General features: G+C 47.6%; 1 protein-coding gene across 1 annotated transcript in view; it reads right to left on the bottom strand.

The window, feature by feature from the left end:
* Positions 1–258: 258 nt before the first annotated feature.
* Positions 259–21,373, bottom strand: part of INTS9 (integrator complex subunit 9) — a 60,766-nt gene continuing 39,651 nt past the window's right edge. Inside the window, exons 12-17 of the mRNA XM_040059955.2 lie at positions 20,742–20,913; positions 15,718–15,842; positions 14,623–14,790; positions 4,139–4,237; positions 3,052–3,189; positions 259–2,171 (exon numbers count right to left, since the gene is read on the bottom strand). Of these exons, the coding sequence (XP_039915889.1) occupies positions 1,995–2,171; positions 3,052–3,189; positions 4,139–4,237; positions 14,623–14,790; positions 15,718–15,842; positions 20,742–20,913 (879 nt within the window). The 3' untranslated portion in view covers positions 259–1,994. The remainder of the gene's footprint in view (positions 2,172–3,051; positions 3,190–4,138; positions 4,238–14,622; positions 14,791–15,717; positions 15,843–20,741; positions 20,914–21,373) is intronic.

Raw genomic sequence — 21,373 nt, 5'->3', positions numbered from 1 at the left:
TGGAGAGAGAGTGAAGCAGCTCAGGGAGGGATGTATAGAACCACACGGGGTCCAAGGGATTTATTTTCCCTTCTGGAAGAAGGAGAGTGAAACCAGGAACCTTTGCTATCCTTTGGCCATTAAATTGGGAACTTCTGGATAAAGCCTGGATTGCATCCAGGGCGTTGCTGCCACGGTTCCCTCTGCAGGACTGACCCAGCCCGAAGAAATGCTGTTTGTTTTTCTCTCTCTGTGCAGAAGGAACAAGCATTTCTTTTTCAAGTTTAATTAGGATTTCTCATTAAAGAATTCCCCTCCCAGCATGTTTGTTTCTCCAGCAGGCACAACGTGAATATAACAAAACAATCTCCTCTCAGCTGCTGGAATGATGGAACAATGGAAAGTTTTCCTGCTCAAAATGACAGGAAGAAAAATGTAAAAGCTTTTAATTTTTCCTTTCTCCCCCTGAGGAGGGTGGGAAAGCCTTGGGAATGTGCAAAGGAAGGAGCAGTGGGATCAGTGCTGGAGCTGAGGTAACCAGCAGAAAGATGAGTTCATCCCACAGCCTCTCTGGGTTAGGAATAATCCCTTTGGAGTTTATTAAAGTGAAATTATCCCGGTTCTTTCACTCTACGTGATGCTAAAGCAGCAAACCTGCAAGCCCTGAGGAGGATTTAATTCCGCTGCCCCAAGTTTTTCACCGCTGTTGATGACACCACTCCTCACACACACAGAACAAAGGTGTGGGTGCTGGGACCTGCACACCCAACCCAAGAGAAACCCTTCACGGGAATGAAATGGGATGTGGACACTGCAGGGCCAAAGAGATTTTATTACAGAGCTGCCTCTACCTCCCCAAAGGGATGAACTGGAGGAGCAGTTTTATTTCCCAGAGGTGTCAGGACAAGGGCATGGAGAGGCTTTTATAAACCACGGGATGTGCTCCCTCCTGGGCAGTCTCGCTCTGCTTTTTATTTTTTAACACCAAATAAATACAAAACAATCCAATAAAAAATGAACAGCAGTAAATCTGAGAAACGGGTCGCCTTTAAAAGCAATACTATCGACTGAGGTGAGGCCCCAAATATGTGATTTGGGGAGGGAAAAGCCTCCCCAGGTCTGCAGTGCAGATGGCTTTGGATAAATGACTCAGAATTCCATCCAGGACTTGGGATGGGGGCGCTGCAAGGACAGGTTTTTGGAAGGTAGAAACAAGAGGCACTTAAATCTCGAAAGGTTTTTTTATGAGCATTAGGGATCTTCCTACTTTATGGACTTCCCTAAATGTCTTCCTGAGGCGTTTCCTCCGCTGCTGATGGAGGAACCCAGGAGGAACCAGCTTCAGTGAAGGGCCTGGAGCTCCATGGACAGATCTGGATGTAACAGCTGAGGCTGCAGCAGCAATAAACACTTGAATTCCTACAGGATAAAGCTTTTCCAAAGTGCCTCTGCTTGTGCAGGGAATGGCCAGGCTCTTCCCACTGTCCTCCAGATCCCCTTCTCCCATTTTTATTTGTACAATCTTCACCTCACCAGCTCTCCCCTCCTCGTGCCAGCGGAGGAGACGTGAACAACGCACAGGGAGGAGAGGCAGGGAATGGGATCTGGGGACTGGGAAGAAGCAGTGGGAGGAGAAGGCCACGGTTTCAATATTCCTACAGAGTTCTGTCAGGTGAGGGACTGGGGCAGACGCTGCTGAGGGACACAGAGGAGCAGCACTTCACCCTGATGTTGTAAATGAACGCTCCAGAGATTTGCTCCGCAGCTCCTACCTCCTGTAAGATTCCCAGCTCCCGATTTTACACAACAGGAATCTCCTCCAAAGTATTCCAGCTTAAAAGTAAGACTTAAAAAGTGGACATTAAAAATACTCCCTTGATCTTCCCTGAAGGGGAAGGTGGTTTCTGGTCTCACTGAATCACAGAATTCTCTCTCTCTCTCTCACTCCTTGGACAGCTCCAAGTTCTGCTGCTCCAGGCTCTCTCCTTGCAGAGCCTCCTCCTGATGTCCATGAGCTAAAATTTCTGCAGGAATTTGAGCACCAGGTCCCGCAGTTTGACCCTCAGGGGCTCGTCGTTGTCACAGATGATGTGGGTGGAGTCCTCCTCCAGCTGGATCAGGGTCTCAGCCTCCTGCAGCAGCACAATGTGGCCCTTGGCCGTGTCCTCCACCTTCACGTCGCTGAAGCCGTGCTGGATTTGGGGTGGGAGAGGGAGAGGGGGAAATCAGCACAGCTCAGGAAAACTGGGAGAGAGGAGAGACCAGGGCACAGAGGGAATCACAGATCGGTTTGGGTGGGAACGGACCTTAAATCTCATCCGGTGCCACCCCCTGCCACGGGCAGGGACAACTTCCACTGTCCCAGGGTGCTCCAAGCCCTGTCCAACCTGGCCTTGGACACTGCCAGGGATCCAGGGGCAGCCACAGCTGTGCCAGCGCCTCCCCACCCTCACAGGGAACAATTCCTTCCCAATATCCCTGCGCTCTGGCAGCGGGAAGCCATTCCCTGTGTCCTGTCCCTTCATCCCCCGTCCCAAGTCCCTCTCCAGCTCTCCGGGAGCCCCTTTAGGCTCTGGAAATCTGCAATCCTGCCCTTTTCCCTATTAATTATCTCCAATTATCTCCTGCAGGTGAGAAAAAGACTCCACAGAGCAGCAACCAAATTTGTGCGGCTTCCTCAGGAGGCTCCTCCCCCAGGGGAGACATTTCCAGGATCTGTTCTCCTCTTGGTCATCTTCTCACAAATCTTGTGGAAACTTAAATGCTTTTGAGACTCCCTCAGCTGCTGAATCCAAAAGTTCTGTGAGGGAAATCACCACCCCAAAGCTCTGCTTGCATGGGAGACAGGAGGAGATCACTGACACGAGCCCTGCACAGCAGGACACAGCTCCAGAGGGAACGTTTCTATTCTGAAGTGCAGGGACACCCTGGAGCGCTTTGGGAACTCACTGGGCCTTTCTCCATTTCAAGCTACGCTCAGATTGTTTCCCTTCTCTCTGCTGCCAAAGCAGCACATCTGAGATGTGCAGAAATCTGCTGGAATCCCACCTGCTGCCACCCAAGGCTCCTCACCTTCTCCAGAGTCTGCACAAACTGGTCCACGGGGATGGAGCCACTCAGCAGCGGCTTCAAAGATTTGCACTCGGGCACGTCGTCACTCACCCGCTTCCTCTTCTTGCTGGCAGGAGGTTGGGGAGGTTTTGGAGGAAGCTGATGGATGAGAAGAAAAAAAAAATCCCACTCTAAGGGATGCAACAGGTTTGGAAACAGGCAAATTCAGAGCGAGCAGCTACTGAGGGAATGAGAACGTGGCTTAGCTCCAGCCATTTTTCAGGACTCTGGCATTTTAAGCCCAGGTTTAAGTTTATTTGGCAGCAGGAACGAGTGGAGAAGGGAGTAAATGAACAACAGCAGCCTCAGACCAATTCCACTGCAGCAGTTCCATGTTTCCAGCGCTGCTGAGGGTTTCCAGGGAAGCAGCTTTGGCAAGAGGAGGGCAGCCTGCCTGCTGTGCTCTGGCAGAGATCCTCACCCAGCCCTCACATCCCTGGCATTTCCACACTGGGCTCTTCCCAAGTGTCCTGGGCCCAGCCAGCTCTGCTGCCCGGGGTGGGAAGGGCTGTTCAGTGAGGCCCTGCAGGCTCATGGATCTGAGAGAAAGGGGACCAGGGCAGCCACTGCCGAGCAGGACCCTGGACATCACCTCCTCCTGCAGGAATTCCAGTGCCAGCCTGAAGCGGGCGGCAGGAAGGGAGCGTACAGGGATGTACAGAGATGCACAACCCCCAGGGAAACTGAAGGTCCCTTCCCAAGTCTGACGTCCCAGGTTGTCTCTCTCCTCTAACCCTTGTTCCTGAGGGAACCCTCATCCTGACTGATGCTGTTCCCGACTGTGGAAGACAGCAGGATGATCTGTAGCCTCTCTTCAGGAATTATCTCACTTCCCCTTTTATCTCAGCCAGGCACATGGCCAAGGAAAAGAGGGCAGAGAGATTTATTTGCATCCCACTCCCTGCTCCGGGTGTAATTCCTCACCCGCACGTGCCAGGGCAGAACCTCTGCTCCGGTGGGAAGGAGCTGCAGGAGGGCATGCTGGGGTCCTGGATGGCAGGAAAAAGCAGAGTAAGGATATTTTTCTCCCTTTCCCTTTAGACTGTACCTGCAGCACGTGCTTGTTGTCCTTAGTATGCAGCACGGCAGAAACTGTTGCCAAGGAAATACCAGGCTTGATCTCCAAGGGCACGAGGGAATCTGCAAGCTGAAGCAAAAGGAGATTTTGTTCAGCAAGTGACCGGCTCAAAACATGCATGAACCCAGCTGTGAGATAAATTGGCAGCATGGTATTTTTAAACATGGGCTAATGAACTGTAAACACAAAGCCACTGCTGGACTGAGAGCTCCTCGGACCTGTCCAGCCTCCTTCCAGCTCCCAAAATTACGGATTTCACACCACGAGCAGAGCAGCATGAGGTCTGCAGGAACCAGGGCTGGTCTCAAAAACTAATAAGCACAGAGAAGCCTTGTGTGAAAAGACAATTGCCTCATTAATAATTTTAGTTAGTAAAACTCGTGGTCTAATCCAGCATCATTATGTTTGTTATGCGGATGCACAATGAAAAATCAAAGTGAGCTTCCTTTCAGTTCCTGACTGCAGAGTATCTGGAATAGGAAGGGTTTGTCCTTAAAACCCCAATGTTTTCAATCAACCCACTGTTGATTAGTTTGAAATTATTCCAACAATGCTACACAACCCCCTTTCCACCGCCTTTTATATAATTCTTCCCTGAAAGACATAAAATTTAGTCTTGGCTGGGAGTTTGGATCTAACACTGCTGGAGTGGGCAGAGCTGCACCTGCTGAGACCAGTTGGGAAGCATCACTTCCAGCCACTTTTCCAAAGGAATTCTGCAGAAAACAGCGCTCATGGATGGAGAAAATGATTCCCTTTTTCCCTCCAAGGGAATTCAAGGATGCCCAATCCTTTTGCCATTGAAGCACTGAGAGGGTTTTTCTGTTTTTTTTCGATGGTGGCAAAGTTCTTTCAGTAAGTTCTGAAAATCTCACCTGTCACTGTTAAAGCTGCAGGAAAATTTTGGGAGTTGGAATAAAGCAGTTGGTGTGTTGGAAAAACATGGGCTCCATTAAAAACCTCTAGATTTTGTCTGCATTCCACTGTGGTGAATCCCAGAAATCCAAATCTGATGGAGCAATTCAGCTCACTGTTACTCCGGGACTCTGTTCAAGATCTTTAAAGCAGGCAATTTGAATACAGCCTTTATGGTTTGTTGTTGAAGGCAAAGAAAATGAAAATATAACGACAACCATGGCTTCAGATTTCTCCTGGGACCTAAAACCAGCAGCACTTGCAGCAGTGAGTTCTGCTGCCTTCCCAGTGGTCGAAGGTGCTTTCCATCCCAGCCACCTTCCTGAGAGAATCGATACAAAACGAGCTCTGATGAAGAGCAAAATGACAAATCCTGGGAAGAGAGAGATCCTTAAAGAGCAGGGAACCAAAGTCTTCTCCTGCCACTGAAGTATTCTGCTATCAGCATTTCTGCAGGTTTTAAACAGGCTAAATAGCAGCACCTGGGTTATTTACAGTCAGAAAGACAGTAGGACAGGCATTCATTTTTATTTCCCCCCCAGCTCACAGCCCTCTCCATGTGGCAGCCAATCCTTTTATTATAGAAACTCAGTGACCCAGACCAAAGAGGTCATTTAATCACATCCAGTAATTCACCCACTGGGGCCAGGCAGCACCGCTCCACTCCTTTCAAGTGACCTCCTGCACACACGAATCACAGAACTCCTCCAAAAGGCTGCATTAAAGAAACCCTTTTCACAGAGGCAGCAAGTCTTGTCTGAACTCCAAGCTATGGCAACTCCACTGATCCCCCTCACAAGTGGTTTCAAACTTTAATTCTCCTGGCAGCCGGGAAGCCGTGTCTCATTTCAAGGTTGAATTTGTCCAGCTTGCAGGGGCTGGCTCTTGTTGTGCCTTTGTGTGTGAGATTGAAAAGCCCCCCCAGCACGCAGGAATAAATGAGTCTTCCTTCCAGTCATTATCCCGAGCCTGATGTCACACGCTGGCACCAGGAACGCCACCAAAGCAGGGACACGGAGATCTAACACCCCACTAATCAGTCCCCTGCCCATGGATGAGCACTTGGACTGCCTTAGGATAAATTTGGGAGGGGTGTGTGTGTGCGCTATTTCAGTTTTTAGCCTGGGACGTTCTCCTCTTGTGATCAGAGCTGTCTGCCCACGCTAAACCAGAGCAAAGGTATTTTTACCATTAAGCCTTTCCTGCAGGGTTGCATTTTCCACCCCAGAAGGGGGTTTGACACACACCCTGTGAGCACAAACACCGCTGTTGGCCAAACCACAGGTGCTGATGGAGAACAACGTGGGTTAAGTCACTCCTAAGGCTCTCCTAAAATCTTCAATGGGGACAACTCTCCCCAGGTTTAAGCTGCCTTCAGTCACCAACCAAAAATCCTCTTGTTGGCAATGAGGAGCTGAAAAACCACTGAAGATGGGACCTGAAACTCCACAGTAAAAATAAAATGAGGCTGAATAATCAGTGAATAAAAGCAGGGCAGGACCAGATGTTCAGCACACATGGTCTTGGTCCTCTGGAGGATCCTCCCAGGGACAGACATGCTGGATGTACAACAGTATTTGAACACGCCAGTTGCAGTAATTTCTTCTCAGATTTTTGGGACACCTCCCCAAACTCCTCTCTTTTCCCTTTTTACCTCTGGGGAGGGTGCAGGAAGGCTGACCCAGCAGGAAGAGGCAAAGTTTGGGCCGAGTGAGGTGAGCTGGATATGGAGAACAAGCAGGACCACAGCAAACTGCCCAGCAGTTAAAATCCCCTGAACTTTTAGGATCTGAAATACACTGATGTGTACATTAGATTACAGCATGTGTATTTAGAGAGGGGCCCAGCAGGGTTTTCACATAATTAAATGTGTTTTCCAGATTTTCAAACTGCACTAACGGGATCTCTGCATTAGGGGTGAGATCAGACCAGAGAAGCACATGGGAAACCCCAAACTGTGGATCTCTCTGGCAGTCCTGAGGTGGGGAAAGCGTTGGTTAAAGGAAAGAGATTCCCAGGGAACTCCTGGGCTGCTGCTGCAGTTCCTGAAGGGTCACTCTGGAGCCTACTCCCAGTTTTCATCAATGACCTCAGGACAGAACGAGGAGGAGTGCTCAGAAGGTCCCACTGAAGTTTAGAGGGCACTTTTAACAGAAAACAGGACCAGGCTAAGAGAGAGGAAAAACTCAAAGACCTCAAGAATCGGAGTGAGAAAACCAAGATGAAATTCAATAGCACAAAATGAAGTCCAAGGATGGGGCTAATACAGAGACTTTCTGCTGTGGGCTGGCAGCTGCTGCAAAGGACAGAGGTGAAGGGTTCAGGTTTATTAGTCCATCCCAGGAGAGTCACAAATGTGACATGGCCATGAAAAAGCCCAGAAAGTATCAGGTCATTCTCTCAGAGAAGAGCTATCACTCCTGCATTGGGGCTGGCAAGATTGCACCTGAACTACTTGTAAATTGTGGGTAATTTCAGTCCAAGTAAGAGATTCTGCAGGGTAGATTAGGGCAGGAGGAGCTGTCTTGTAAGGGGAAACTAAATATCTTGGCTTATTGGGCCTGCCAAAAAAGAAAGCCAAAGGGAGAATTTGATTATTCTACATAAACGCCACAGGGAAAACACCAAGAAAAGGGAAAATGTATTTATGCTCCAACATGATGTTAGGAATAAATGTGTGCAGGCCAGCAGTGAATACGTGTAGGCTGAAAATTAGGATGTTTCTGGCCATCAGAGGTGGTGGGGGCTTGAACAGCATCTACTGAGAACGGCAGGGGCAAAAGTCTCTGCAATTTGAAACCTTAGGTTTTTTTGAGGCACATTATAAACACTGCTGGTAACTGCAGCTGGGTTCTGGCCACGCAAGCCCTGAGGGCACTTCCATTTCTAGGTGGGAATGATGGAATACAGCCTTGAAGCTCGCTGGGTATGAAGCAATTCCCACCCAGATCTCAGCCCCTGAACAGGATGGAATTTGTATGGCACAAAAAAATATCCCCAGCCAATTATTAGAGGAGGCCGAGGATTTTAAGATCCTCTTGAGTTCAGAGAAAGCCCTGGAGATCACACCTGCAGAGGTTTTTATGGTAACTACTCCTCAGCAAAACCTAAATGGAGAACCTGCCTCATCCTCCATCCCCCCACTCCCCTGCTCCTCACCAAATCCAGTTTCTGGGTGCAGGAAAACATCTTTAATAGGACAAAAATCGCTTCAAGGCTGTGCAGTAGGATTTTCACAAGCAGGGAGGATCTGTAGAGTGAGTACTGCAAGCAGAATTAAAACCATGGTCTTTGCCATTCACTTAAATTTGCATGGTGGTGTCAGGAGAAAAGGATAATTTCCCTCACCTCTTACTTCCTTGCCTCCTCTTATCCCTTAATTTTTAAAGTAATTTAGTTACTAATTAATTAACTGTTTAAGTACCAGGAGCTCTGGTGGCCAGGCCCTTGTAAGCAGACACAGGAGGAGTCTCCAGCAGATCCAGCCTTGGTTTTACAGCCCCAGCTAAAGCAGGGGCCAAGGGCAGGAATTCTGCAACTGTCAGATCCTTCAGAGGGACAAAAAAACCGTGGGGTCAAACACATGGGGTGAAGGGGGAATTGAAATGTGCCTGTGGATTCGTGACCAGCAGGCACAAGGGAACAAGGCACAGGCACGCTGCAGGCAGGATGGAAACTGGGGAGTTTTGCTGATGAGACCTAAAGGAACAAAGGATTTTCCACCAGAGAACATCCCAGAAATGAAGAATCTGTAGAATCATTAGTGGGTGATCTGAGCCAGGTCTTGTCGGGCTTTCAGCTTCACATTTGACACAAGCCAAGGGTTTTAACTCAGCTGCTGAGTTAAGCCCAACTTCACAGAGCTGTCCCTCTCTGGGGGTCTTGCACAGCTCTCTCTGAAGCAGATTTTAAAGTCTCATTAACTTCAGTGGATAAAGAAATGTACCACGAATACATAAATATTTTGCTTTTATCACCTGCAAAAGCCTGGATCTCGGCTTTGGGCTTCCACAGAGCCAACACCCAGTGAGGAAATGACACAGGCACAGGCTGCAGTTCTGAGCAATGAATTAAAGTTCTTCTTTTCCATGGGCATGTTCCACGTGCAGCTACTGGACCAGGGCTCCAGATCAGCAGGAGGAACCTCATCCCCAAAACCTTGTCCCCAAAACAGAATGACACCAACCAAGCACCAGGGAATGATCCTGGGTGGGATTCCAAGCGCCAGAACTCACTCTAACCACTCAGCACTAACTCTAACCACTGTTTTTTTGCCAATCCTGTGCCAAAAAAAGCAGTTTAAGCAGTATTTAAGGAGTGTAATGAAGGAGATTTATGGCTGTTTAATGAAGCTCTTCCCCAGGAGCCTGGGAACAGGCAGGGAGCAGTTGTTTGAGGAACTTACAAAAGGATGGTGGAAAACAGAACCAGCAGAAGCAGGAACTAGGCTTGGATTTGAATAAAAAATGACAGGTAGGGGAAGCAAGGACATGAAATATCTTCAAAGTAAAGGCAGTAACGCTTGCAGATGCGGGAGATGAGTCATTTGAAAGACATAAAAATGGCATAAATCAAAATATTCAAAGTACAGTAACCATTTTATGGGTCAGAATGTCAAGTTGGGATGTGATGTTGTTGTTGAAGCTGACTGGGAAGAGAGAGCTGAGTGCCTGGCTAGGAAAGCGTTATCTTACAGCCAGCCATCAAAAATGAAAGGAAAAACAAACCTAGACATTAATACAGGCATGCAAAGGCAGGCTGGAAGCAGAGAAGCAGATCTGAGTTCCACCTGACTAAACAGGACAACCTGTGGGTAAGACAAACAGAAAAGGTATAGCAACAACAATAAAAAAAAAAGGCAAAGGAAATGAAGGATAACACATTCCAAAAGAGAGGAGGAAGGAGGAGAACTCTCTCAGGCTCAATGGCCAGGAGAGAACAGACACCAGAGTGAGGTGGGAGATGTCATTAAGGAGAAAATAAAGGCAGCACTGTGCTCTGCTGGTGTAAATCAGGGGGGTTTGTCCACCACTGGTTCCAGCTTTGTGTGAACAAAGTTGGTAAAAACTGGGAAAGGGCAGTTTTAGTGGAATGCCAAAAGGTGAGGTCCAACCCAGAGGGGGACTCCAGGCAATCCTGCAACGAGCTGGGAGCTGGGGCAGGGCTGAGCAGCAGAAGCAAACAGGTTGTATTTCATTTAAACAGGTTGTATTTCATTCAAACAGGTTGTATTTCTGTTAATTTTCATGAGGCTATAGCACATTGAACCCAGGGGGAATAGTCAGGGAAAAAGGAACACAGAGGGCAGAGATGGGATAATGTGGGGTCACCAAAATGTGCTGAGGGTAGGAAGAAGGACAGAGTTCTAAACTTCTTAGTCCTTGAAACACAGAAGGAAGTTGGAAAGGTCAAGTAAAAGCAAGGAAAAGGAGTCAAGACGAAAACTCCATAATTCTAATGGCTGTTTTCCCAGCTCCTCTCTGCAGCACGTTCTGGTAATTTCACTTGGTGTCAGGCTGTGCCTTGTTACACCAATGCTCTCCTGACTGGGCTGTGTCCTGCAGAACTTGCAAATGGAGTATTTGAAAAGCACAGAGCCCTCAGTGAAGTGTCTGCTGCCGGCACCGAGTGATCCGCACCATTGTTCAGCTGTAATTAAACTGGAGGCACTTTATTTGCTCAGACACTACTGTTTAATTTTATCTGTTTGCTCCAGGAGGTGTTTTCCATTTTCCCATCTTTGTCCTGTGAGCAGACAGTGCCTAACCAATTTCCAGGAAGCAGTCTTTTTTACTAATATTATTTTTTTTTTTTTTAAAGTGAAAGACAGATGCTGAGAAGAAATTATTTGAAGTGTAAAGGTTTGCACAATCCCTGGGGGAGCCATTCCAGTCTGATGCCTTGGGACTGTTAAAAACTCTCTCCAAATAAAGGCTGCTGTGAGACCAAATCTCATCATCATACAACAGGCCTGCCTGACCTGCCTTTGCTCTTTGGTGAAGTGGTTGAAATACAGACAAGGCCCAGCAGTAAAAGTAAATTTCCATTAGTCTGAGAGGCCGGGATCTGAATCGCTGCAAGTTTTGGGAAGGAAATTTCTCTCACCACAGCATCAGCCTGCACTGGGTGGAGCCATGCTGAGCCAACCCTTTGGTTTTTCAAAAGCTGGAAGAATCCAGGCAGAACTTTGAGCTGGCAAAGGGAGATGTCAGGAGAGGGCCCAGATCAGGATTTCACTGCAGAAGCCATTCTTTTATCAGACTTTCAGATTTACTTCACACATAAATCCCAGCCCTGCAGCAGATCTAGCAATTACTGTTTTTTCCAGGGTGGATTTCATCATTCCATTTCAGGCTAACGTGGTTTTGACAAATAACAAGCCATTGCAAGGTTTCTAGGAGCTCTAAAACGCCCTTTTCAATTGCCACTTGAGCCTGCTCAGAACCCCAGGGCTGCTGGGAGCCCATATTAAACAAATGCCCTTTCCTTGCACTACAGAAATTCCTACATTCAGGAACCCGCAGCTACTGAAAAGGGAACATTAAGCAGCCAACACTCCCACACCAGGGAGCCCCATCCATCATGTCTGAAATCTGTCTTGCACAACCCACTCAGCAGAAGAGGGAAGCTGCATCCATTTTTTACCAGGACCATGTAGTTCCCTTGAAAAGAAGGAGCAAGATCCCCTTTTGGAGGATGATTTGCATACCTTGGAGCTGGGGAATGGCATCCCATTAAGAGTCCTGAAGCACAGCCTTGCTCTCAGGAGTCTTTTCAGGAGCATCATTACAGACCAAGCAGCTTTTGCAAGGAGTTGTGAAGAGAAGCTTGGGAACCAGGGAAATCCCAGATTGGATTGGGTTGGGCGGAATCTTAAATCTCATCCAGCGCCACCCCCTGCCACAGGTACGACACCTTCCAGTATCCCAGGTTGCTCCAAGTCCCATCCAACCTGGCCTTGGACACTTCCAGAGATCCAGGGGCAGCCACAGCTTCTCTGGGCACCCTGTGCCAGGGCCTCCCCACCCTCACAGGGAAGGATTTGTGCCCAATACCCCATCTATCCCTGCCCACTGGCAGTGGGAAGCCATTCCCTGTGTCCTGTCCCTCCATTCCTTGTCCAAAGTCCCTCTCCAGCTCTTCTGGAATCCCCCTTCAGGTGCTAAAGGTCACTCCAGAGCCTTGTCAGGCTGAACAATCAGCCTGAAGAATCCCTGGATATGGACAGTCACAAGATGTTTCTCCTCCCTGAGCATGGATAGCTCTGAAATCAGGACTCCTGTGGGTATATAATCGGATGTTATTTGTTAGGGGAGGAGGAAAAAAGTTAATTTCTGTCCTTTTTCCAGATTTCTGCTGGACCTCTCCAAGTTAAAGGGAATGCAATAGAAACCAGGTCGCTTTCCCCAGGTTGGTGAATTCCCTACAGAACATCCTCCCTCCAAGCAGTTTTGGCAAGCGCAGGGAGAGCTGGAATCCAGTCCCTTCAGAGGCTGACACAAGGGACAGGCTCTCCTACAAAGGCTCAGTTCCACCTCTGAGTCAACCCAAAGCTTCCATGGAATTTGAATAATCGGTGAGCCCCAGGCTGGCTCCCTGCACTCTGAACTCAGGATTGGTTTCGTGCAATTGAAGCCACGTTTCACCAGTATCAGGTTTAATGGGATCCAATAAAGATGCAAATTTCCCAAACAATTAAATATACATGCCAAGATGGAGCTGCAGCCCAGCATATTTTGTAATTAAAGCCCCCTCCTTGTCTCCAAGCAGTGGGCTGGGCAGGCTTCTCTCAGAAATGCTGTGGAATGGTGGCACTGGGTGTTGTGGGCTGGCTCAGGGATTTGTTACGTGGCTCCCAGCTCTGCACTTCATATTTGGCTCAGCTAAAGGATGCTTCCTCCTTCTAAACTCCAATGAAAAGTCACTCAGTGTTCCACTTTCCAAAGGGCAGCAATGCCTGCTTGCAAAAAGCTGCTGTCACCTTTGATCCAAGGACACATTTGTGCTGATTGGATTGTCAAAAAAAATATTTTAAGCTCGTGTCTGTCAGAATACGGGTCACCCTTTGTAATATGGGTACATTTGGATTTGACTTAGGGGGTTAATAAATCATTAATAGATGTTGTGGGGATAAGTAATCCACATTTTAGACGGCTACAAGCAATCCATTAACCTGCTGGGCTCCTGCAGCCTGTAGGAATTAACCATTTATGGAAATTGTTGGAATACAAATGAGCCTTTTCACTGCTTCTTTATCATGACTGAAAACTGATCCTTAATGGGAAGGGTGTTTCTAACAGCAGGTGAATTTAGGGAAGGACAAAGACAACTCCTGGCCATTAACTCCCAGATTCTCTGGATCCTTTCCATGGTCCTGGGGCCCTAATTTAAACTGCTGTGCCTAAAGCTTCCTCATATTTAAACTGGAGGTGACTGGTTGCTTCACTCCTGGCAGAAATCACTGTTTGTCTTGTGGGATGGGATTTTCTTCCAAAGGACAACTCACCTGAACACAGTTTTTGATTGCTCACAATCACAGAATCATGGAATAGTTTGGGTTGGAAGGAACCTTAAAGCTCATCCCACTCCAATCCTGACACCTTCCACTGTCCCAGGTTGCTCCAGCCTGGCTTTGGATCCATCCAGGGATCCAGGGGCAGCCACAGCTTCTCTGGGAATTCCAGCTCAGCCCCTCCCCACCCTCCCAGCCAGGAATTCCTTCCCAAGATCCCACCCTAATCTCCCCTTTTCCAGTGGGAAGCCATTCCCTGTGTCCTGTCCCTCCATCCCTTGTCCCCAGTCCCTCTCCCGCTCTCCTGGAGCCCCTTTTGGCACTGGAAGGGGCTCTGAGGTCTCTTCTCCAGGCTGAACAGCTCTCTCAGACAGCCAGTGGGTTTTCTTTCAGTTCCCATTAATTTACAGAGTGAAATTATCTCTCAGAAATGCTTCTTTCCTAGTTCTCCAGTTGACAGATGTGCTTTACACGATGAGAGTCACCTGGAAATCCCAGCCACATTTGTCTTTAGGACAAATACTGCACCTTCAGTCCTGAGGACAGTTCTGGGTCCCTCAGGACAAGACTGACATTGAGGGGCTGGAGCATGTCCAGAGAAGGGAACAGAGCTGGGGAAGGGGCTGGAGCACCAGGAACAGCTGAGGGAGCTGGGAAAGGGGCTCAGCCTGGAGAAAAGGAGGCTCAGGAGGGACCTTGTGGCTCTGCACAACTCCCTGACAGGAGGGGGAGGACAAGGGACAACAGGGACAAGGATGAGAGGAAACAGCCTCGAGTAGCACCAGAGGAGGTTTAGGTTGGATATTGGGTACAGCTCCTTCACGGAAAGGGAGCTGGAGACGTCCCCACCCCTGGAAGCGGCACTTGAGGCCGACCACGGCGCCGGCGCCGGCTGACAGCTCAACTCCACAACCTCAAAGACCTCTCCCAACCACAACAACTCCGCGCTCCCACGACCTTCCAGAGGCCGCTGAGCCGGAATTGGGCCGCCGAGGAACCCCCCAGCCCGCGCCCCGCGGGGACTCACGTCGGGCATGATCTCGATCTTCTCGTAGCGGCGCTTGTAGGGCAGCGTCAGCACCTCGGCGCGGCGGTAGGACATGGCCGGCGGCTGGCAGTCGATCATCAGGTCCGTGCGGTGGGACTGCGTGGGAGGGGGCTGCGTGTACTGCTCGGGGCACACCACGTGCAGGGGCTGCAAAAGAGCGGCGCGAGGTTCCCGTCAGCGCCGCCGCCAACCGCGCCGGGAGCGCGAGCCGCGTGCGGCGCCGACCCGCACGCCATTTACGGCTTTGATCGCCGCTTCGAGGTCGTGCTTGCCACAGGGAGGGGAAGAATAAAAACGTTAAATAGCTTTTTCTGCCAAATCCTTGCAGGATGGACTGGAAGGAAATGGCAGCAGCGGTGGAGACCGTCCCAAGCGTCAACGTGTGAGGCTGCAGAAACCTCGGTTGTCAATAATCAAGGCTGCAAAAACAGCCCCTGGAGTTTTCCAGCGATATGTTAACAAAGCACAAACAGGCTGGTTGCCACTGCAGGGTTTAAGGAAGCCAAAGGAGAAGCCAGTGGTTCTGCAAGCTGCCCTGCAGGCAGCACGAGACATCAGCAGTAACATGGAAGGAGATGTTTATCCAAAGCCAGGCAGCGGCAGTTCTCTCAGCTTGCAGCGACAAGGCAGGCTGCAGAACAATGAGATAAAGTGATGCAGGCACTGTTAGGAGGTTTGGAAGAATGTGTATTTCAAAGTTCAGCAAGGTAGAAAACAGGGAAAAACTCCAGCCAGAAAAATAAATCTGGTTATTATTTTTAATTACTTGGTTATTATTTAAATTCATGTAATGTCAATTATTATTTGTCGTGAGTCAGGAAGCAAATTTTAGTAGAAACAAATGGGATGGGCCACTAAAGCCCCAAAGAGTCGAGGGGGAACAGCAGATACTACCAAGAACCCTCTTTTTCTTAAATCTCTACTAAAGCAGAGCTCAATGCTGTGTCCTCTTCATAGAAAACAGGATCTGGGTGTTGTCTCCATTTTTGTTAAATGCAACATTTGCTCACAATTCATTCATTTAATTTCAGCTGTGTGAAGAAACGCAAGAAAAGGCAGCAGAAAATTCATTACCTGGACTTCTTTGAGTAATTTAGACACCTGAATAAAGTTGAGCCTGGTGTCAATGGGACAGTAAACACATTTCATTGCCAAGGGCTGATAGGGAGCCAGGGCATCCAGGTAAGAGAAATCGGGTTCTGGAAAGAGAAATGTTGAAAATACTCAAAGCCCATTAACAACAAAAACGGCCCCACCATTCCTCTCCAATTCCAGTTCAGTCAGAGCTGTTGCTCAGTGTTAATTCCGTTACAGATTTCTCTTCCCTTCCTCCTTCCCCCACCCATTATTTTCAATTAATTTGATGAAAATTATGCCCACAATTAGTCTTACCTTAATCAAGCAACAGAGCAATACTATTTCATTTGAACACATTATTGCATGATTTTTAGAACAAATTTAATCAAGACAAAAACATCATCTCTCATTTTTAATCAGATCCTGTAAAGGAAGGCAAAATGTAGACATTTTGGGTCTTGTAAGGTAATCCAAATGGCAAGTTGGTTTTCACTATGACAAAAATGCGGCATAAAGATGATATCTTGATATATAAAAATATAAATATATTTATTCTTTTGAACCTAGGAGCCAGGTTTAGACTGGTGGGAAACCAAGGGTTCTTTTATTACTGGATTAGAGGTTTGCCAGGGAAAAGTCAGGCACTGAATGAGCTTTAACTCCCACAGAGAGTAATAAAACATTGAGAATGCTACAGGAAAATATTTTTTTTTAGCGAATGACAAATGTAGATCTCAGGTGATTCTGGGGGTGACCTCATGATTCTGGGGGTGACCAACTAATGGTGTGGAAAAGATTATGCCTGATAATTGTGGGATAGATGGGACAAAGGGAATGCTGGGAAAAAAAGGGAACTGGTATTAGTTTGCTAAGTACAGAATGGGAAAAGAGAAGGGGATGCATGAAAGTCTCATCTGCTGGATTTTCCTGAACCACAGCGCCTCGAAGGAGGCCAGGCAGAGCAAAGCGCAGTTCAAGCCTGGCAGGAACACAGCAGGAAGAATTCTCTGGGACCTGCTGAGGCCGTGAAAGGCGGAACTTAAAGGGAACTGAAATTCAAAGGCTCCAGTGCAGATTTAAAGAGATATCCAGGATGTTCTGACATGGCAGCAGAGCAGAGCGCTGCTTGGATTTCTCATGCAGACAGCAAGGAAAAAAATCTCCTTCAAACCTTACCAGAGGAAGTTCAGCACCAGCATGACATCCAACAAAAAGACAAGTTAATTGCTCACCCAGAAATCCCAAAATCTCAAAATGTGCTGCTGGCTAAGCACCACTGAGCACAATGTGGGGATATTTACCCTGAGAGAACAGAACGCGGCACCAGGAAATGATACAAATATTTGGAACTGCCAAAGGGATAATTTCCCCAAGTTTAAAGCAATTGTCAGAGTGGCTGCCTGGGAACATTAAAGAGAGAAATATTAACGGAAAATGAGCATTGTACAAGGACGTGTACATGAAGCCATGAATCCACAAACATGAAATAAAAATTACACTGGGCAAAAAGCCACATTAGTTAAAAGCAGATGTGGTGGTGGCAATGAACCACAGCCTAAAAACATCCATGTAAAAATGGCATTTTATGTCAGTGAAGTTTGATAGCAATGAATAGAAATTTAAAACCAGGAACATTATTCCTATTATTATATTATTGCTACTATTCTTCTTCTATTCTTATAATTTTATTACTATTATTATATTCCTTTATTATTATTATTTTATTATTATTTATTTTGAGAAAGTTGGTAGCTGAAGAATGATCAGGGATGAGTTAGGGTTAAATGACAAAGCATTTTAAAAGGCATCAGGGGAAAACAGAAAGCTTAAGTCAGGCAGGAGTTCTCTGTTGGAGATGTGCTGTGAAATTGTAAAAAATAGCTTTAAAAACTTAACAGAAAGGAGGTTTCCCATCCCATCTGGGGTTGTGGAGGACACAACAGAGATTTGAGGCAGCACCTGCTCAGCATTTGTGAATCAGCAGGTTCAGGGAATGCACAGACATGGAGTCTTGGTCTAGGAGTCCCATCTAAAATCCAGTCCAAAGCCCCTGTGAACTCCTAACAGGGACAGGAGAGCCTTGGAAAAGGGAGAAATTCTAATGAAGGAATCCTAACACGGGACTTGGGAGGTTTAGAACGTTAAAAATACAACTTGAGCTAGGCTCACGGGGAGCTCATGTGACACACAGGAACTGGTGTGCTGAAACCACCCCAAATCCCAAAGTCACCTGTGTGGAGGCAGCAAGTGCTTGTCAAGGACACATATTGACTTTTCCTGACAGAATTACAGGTCTTTAGCTTTTCCCCCAAGACTCCTGATTTACTGCTGCCTGACACTGAGTTATAAAACCTTCCACTGTACAGCACTGACGTGCATGAGCTGGTTTTAACATCTCCCAGGGAGCTGCTTTTTAAAGGAGACTTCTTTATACCGTGTCTTCTCCTAGAATTTCTTTGTGGTTCAGTGGTATTCGATATTTTTAATCAATAATCTCCTCAATACTGCTCCAGCAGTGATGTCTGCAGGTGACACCAGCCAGCAGAGCAGCACCACAGCTCCCTCACAGCCAGGTCCTGGCTGCTGGCTGCTTTAATTTATATTCTTGTTGTTGTTTTTCACATTACAGATTGGGAAGGTGGAGACTGACTGGTTCCTGTGGACTGAACAAGCAGTGTTCATTAACAATGCAGGATGGTCTGGAGTTTAAAGGTTCTAATTACCAGAAACCAGGAGTTTTTCCACAGGAAAAGCTACAACATCATCTGCTCTCACACACTGCTCCAATGCACCGGGGTTCTTTCAGATCCACACGAGATTTTAGCTTAAACCAGAAAAGTAATTAAATAATGGAAATCAGCGGCATCAGCGCAGCTGCTTCAGATTTTCCTTGGTACTAAGAACAGGAGAATTTAATCTGCTAGGAATTTCTACAGACAGAATCATTTAGGCTGGAAAAAGAATCTCTAAGGTCATCAAGTCCAACTGCCAAATCCAGCACTAAACTCTGTGTTTTGTTCTAGCTGAGACAACCAGAAGGAAATAGGCCTAGGACTAGACAGTCATGAGGCAGTAGGACCATCCTGCCCAGTGGATGTGCCCACAGAGAGACACAAAAGCCATGGATAGACAGAATTTAGGAAAAAAAACCCACCACAAGCATCTGGAATCGCCGTGCTCCCCAAGGTCACCCAACTAAAGCAGCTCACAAAGTACAAACTGGGAATACTGGATACAAACTGGGCATGAATCTCCAGGACCGTGACCTGCTGCACGCCCAGGCTGTCAGGAGCGACATTTCCATGCTTTAACCTGCCAGGGCCAGGCTGTGACAGAAGTGCTCGATTGCCTCAGTTCACTGAAGGATTAGGATCTCACACAGAAAGGTCGATTGCCTCTCCTCACAGAACACACAGAGGAAGAGTTCCTGCCATCAAAGGCCAGTTCCTGCCACCACGGGCAGCACATTCACGAGGTGATTAATGCCACCGGTTCCCTGGGGATTCATGGAATGCACACCCCAGCAAAGGCTCTGCGAACTCTCTGCCTTAATTGAAGTCCTGACTGCAGTGGGATTCACTGTTTTCAAGACAATGCATATCCACATTAGCGATTTTACCCAATTACTCTAATTAGGGCATGTCTCCTGAACTGCCTCAAAGGTCGGGAGGGATGGGCACTGCAGCAGCTGTACCTTCAGTGCTGTGGTGCCTTGCACCATTTCCCAGCACAAAAACCACCTGGATTTAAGTTCCCGGCAGGAAGCCCCTCATATCTCCCCTCCTGCTGAATAGGGTTAATTATACCCTATAAATATCCCCAAATTGGCCTAACAGTATCATGATACTGTCACACTTTCTGGTGCCAATATTGTGAGAGAGTCAAAGGGACTTGCTTGACTCTAGCCTCGAGTCTACAGCTAAAAAAAGAAAGAAGGAAATAACCCTTTCCCAGCCCTCTTTTCTTCAGGTTTTGTGCTTTCCAGCAGCTTTCCTATTCACTAAAAACTGGAGGAAAGTAAACTTAACAGTGGGACTCCATCCTACCCTTGCTGTGGGAGTAGGTTTGATCTGTTCCTCAGGGCTCTCCTCCCCAGTTCTAATTACTTTGTCCAAAAATCCACACCTTTTTTACCTGGCTAAGTCATACAGAGCACACCTCCCACCATCCCAGAGCTCCTGAGACACAAAATCAGGAGTAAGGACCCAGAGGATTAATTTTTGCCTCCTCAGATCAGGACAATGCCCGCTGCAGGGCTCTGGCTGGGTGACACATCAGGTACAAATACACCTGCAGAGAACCTCAGCTCCAGGGGAGGCCTTGAAGGATTTTTAATCAGGGTCAGCACTAGAAGCAGATGGAGAGAAGTGGAGGAACTTAAAAGACCCGTAGAGCACTGAGAAAGGAACCAGCTCCCCTGGGGAATGAGCCAGAGCTGTACCTTCAACTACAAATGTGTCTGCCAGCCAAAAACCATCTGAACAAAGCTCAGCCCAAAGGCAGGAACAGCTCAGATCCCTGTGCCAGCTCTGTGTGGGGTGCACACTTCTGGGACAGCAGAGAGGACAGAAACCTCTCTAGAAACACTGAAAGATGAAAATGCAGGAGAATGGATGAGGAAAGATCTGTGGTTCCACTGGGATATGGAGAAGATGTGTTTCTCCTTTCTAACCAGCATCCATTAGGTCTTGCTTGGGTTTAACTTGCAGCCAGCTGCTTTTAATTCAAAAATTAATTTCCTGTAGGCATTTTACTGCTGTGCAGGACAAAGATTTTGCTCAGACGTGGCAGGAATGGACTCTGCATGGCAAAGGTTGGCTCTGCAGGGGAACACTGAAATCAAATGGCACAATAATTACATTTATCCCCGCAGCCAGTCCTGGGGCCTTCATTTAGATAAGCTCCTACTGAAGTCAAAAACTTCTGTCCCAGAACAAATGAGTAAAGTCCCAGGGATGTGGCCACGCTTAACCAGACTGCACAAACTGTTAATTTGATAATGATATCAGCATTTTACTTACCCGTGAATATAACAGTGTTCAAGCTGGATTTTCCCCACAGCTCCATGAAATGCACCACGTCCCCAAACCTGAGAGAGGGATGCCCAGTGAACACAACACAGGGCTGCTTGAAGTCATTGCTGAAGTCTCCATGGATGCTGGGATAATGTTTCAATTTGTTTGTCTGAATGAGCTGAAAGAAAAACAAAAAATCCAGACAGTGCAACTTTTCATGCCTCTGTGCTCGAGTGTGGTTATTTACATGAGATCATAAATGTTGTACAATTTATTCCTTACCTCATCAGAGAGTCCCCTCCTCAATACCCCTTAGGTTTTTCCAACAAATGTAGTCATGACTGTCATAAATGTTATGAAAAGGAAGTCAGAGCATGGAGCCAGGGGCCTCCAAGTCCTTGCTCTCACTTCTGTGGTAGCAGCAGGATGGTGACAGCGAGGAAACTCTGCAAACACTCCCTGCTTTCAGTTCCCTGGAGTGAGCCGAGTGCTCAGCTGCCAAATTCACAACAAGCTCCTTTTTCCCATTTGCCCTGTCTGCAGAGAGCTCTGGGCTCATGTTTAGCCTCCTTTTCTTGCATCACAGCAGTGCCAGGCATTTTTGCCTCCAGCAGAACGTTGCTGAGCTTCCCTGGTCT

Source organism: Hirundo rustica, chromosome 3 (assembly GCF_015227805.2).
Source record: "Hirundo rustica isolate bHirRus1 chromosome 3, bHirRus1.pri.v3, whole genome shotgun sequence".
NCBI classification, from domain to species: domain Eukaryota; kingdom Metazoa; phylum Chordata; class Aves; order Passeriformes; family Hirundinidae; genus Hirundo; species Hirundo rustica.
Note: the sequence above shows the minus strand (reverse complement) of the source record. Positions and strands in the feature narration are given on the sequence as shown.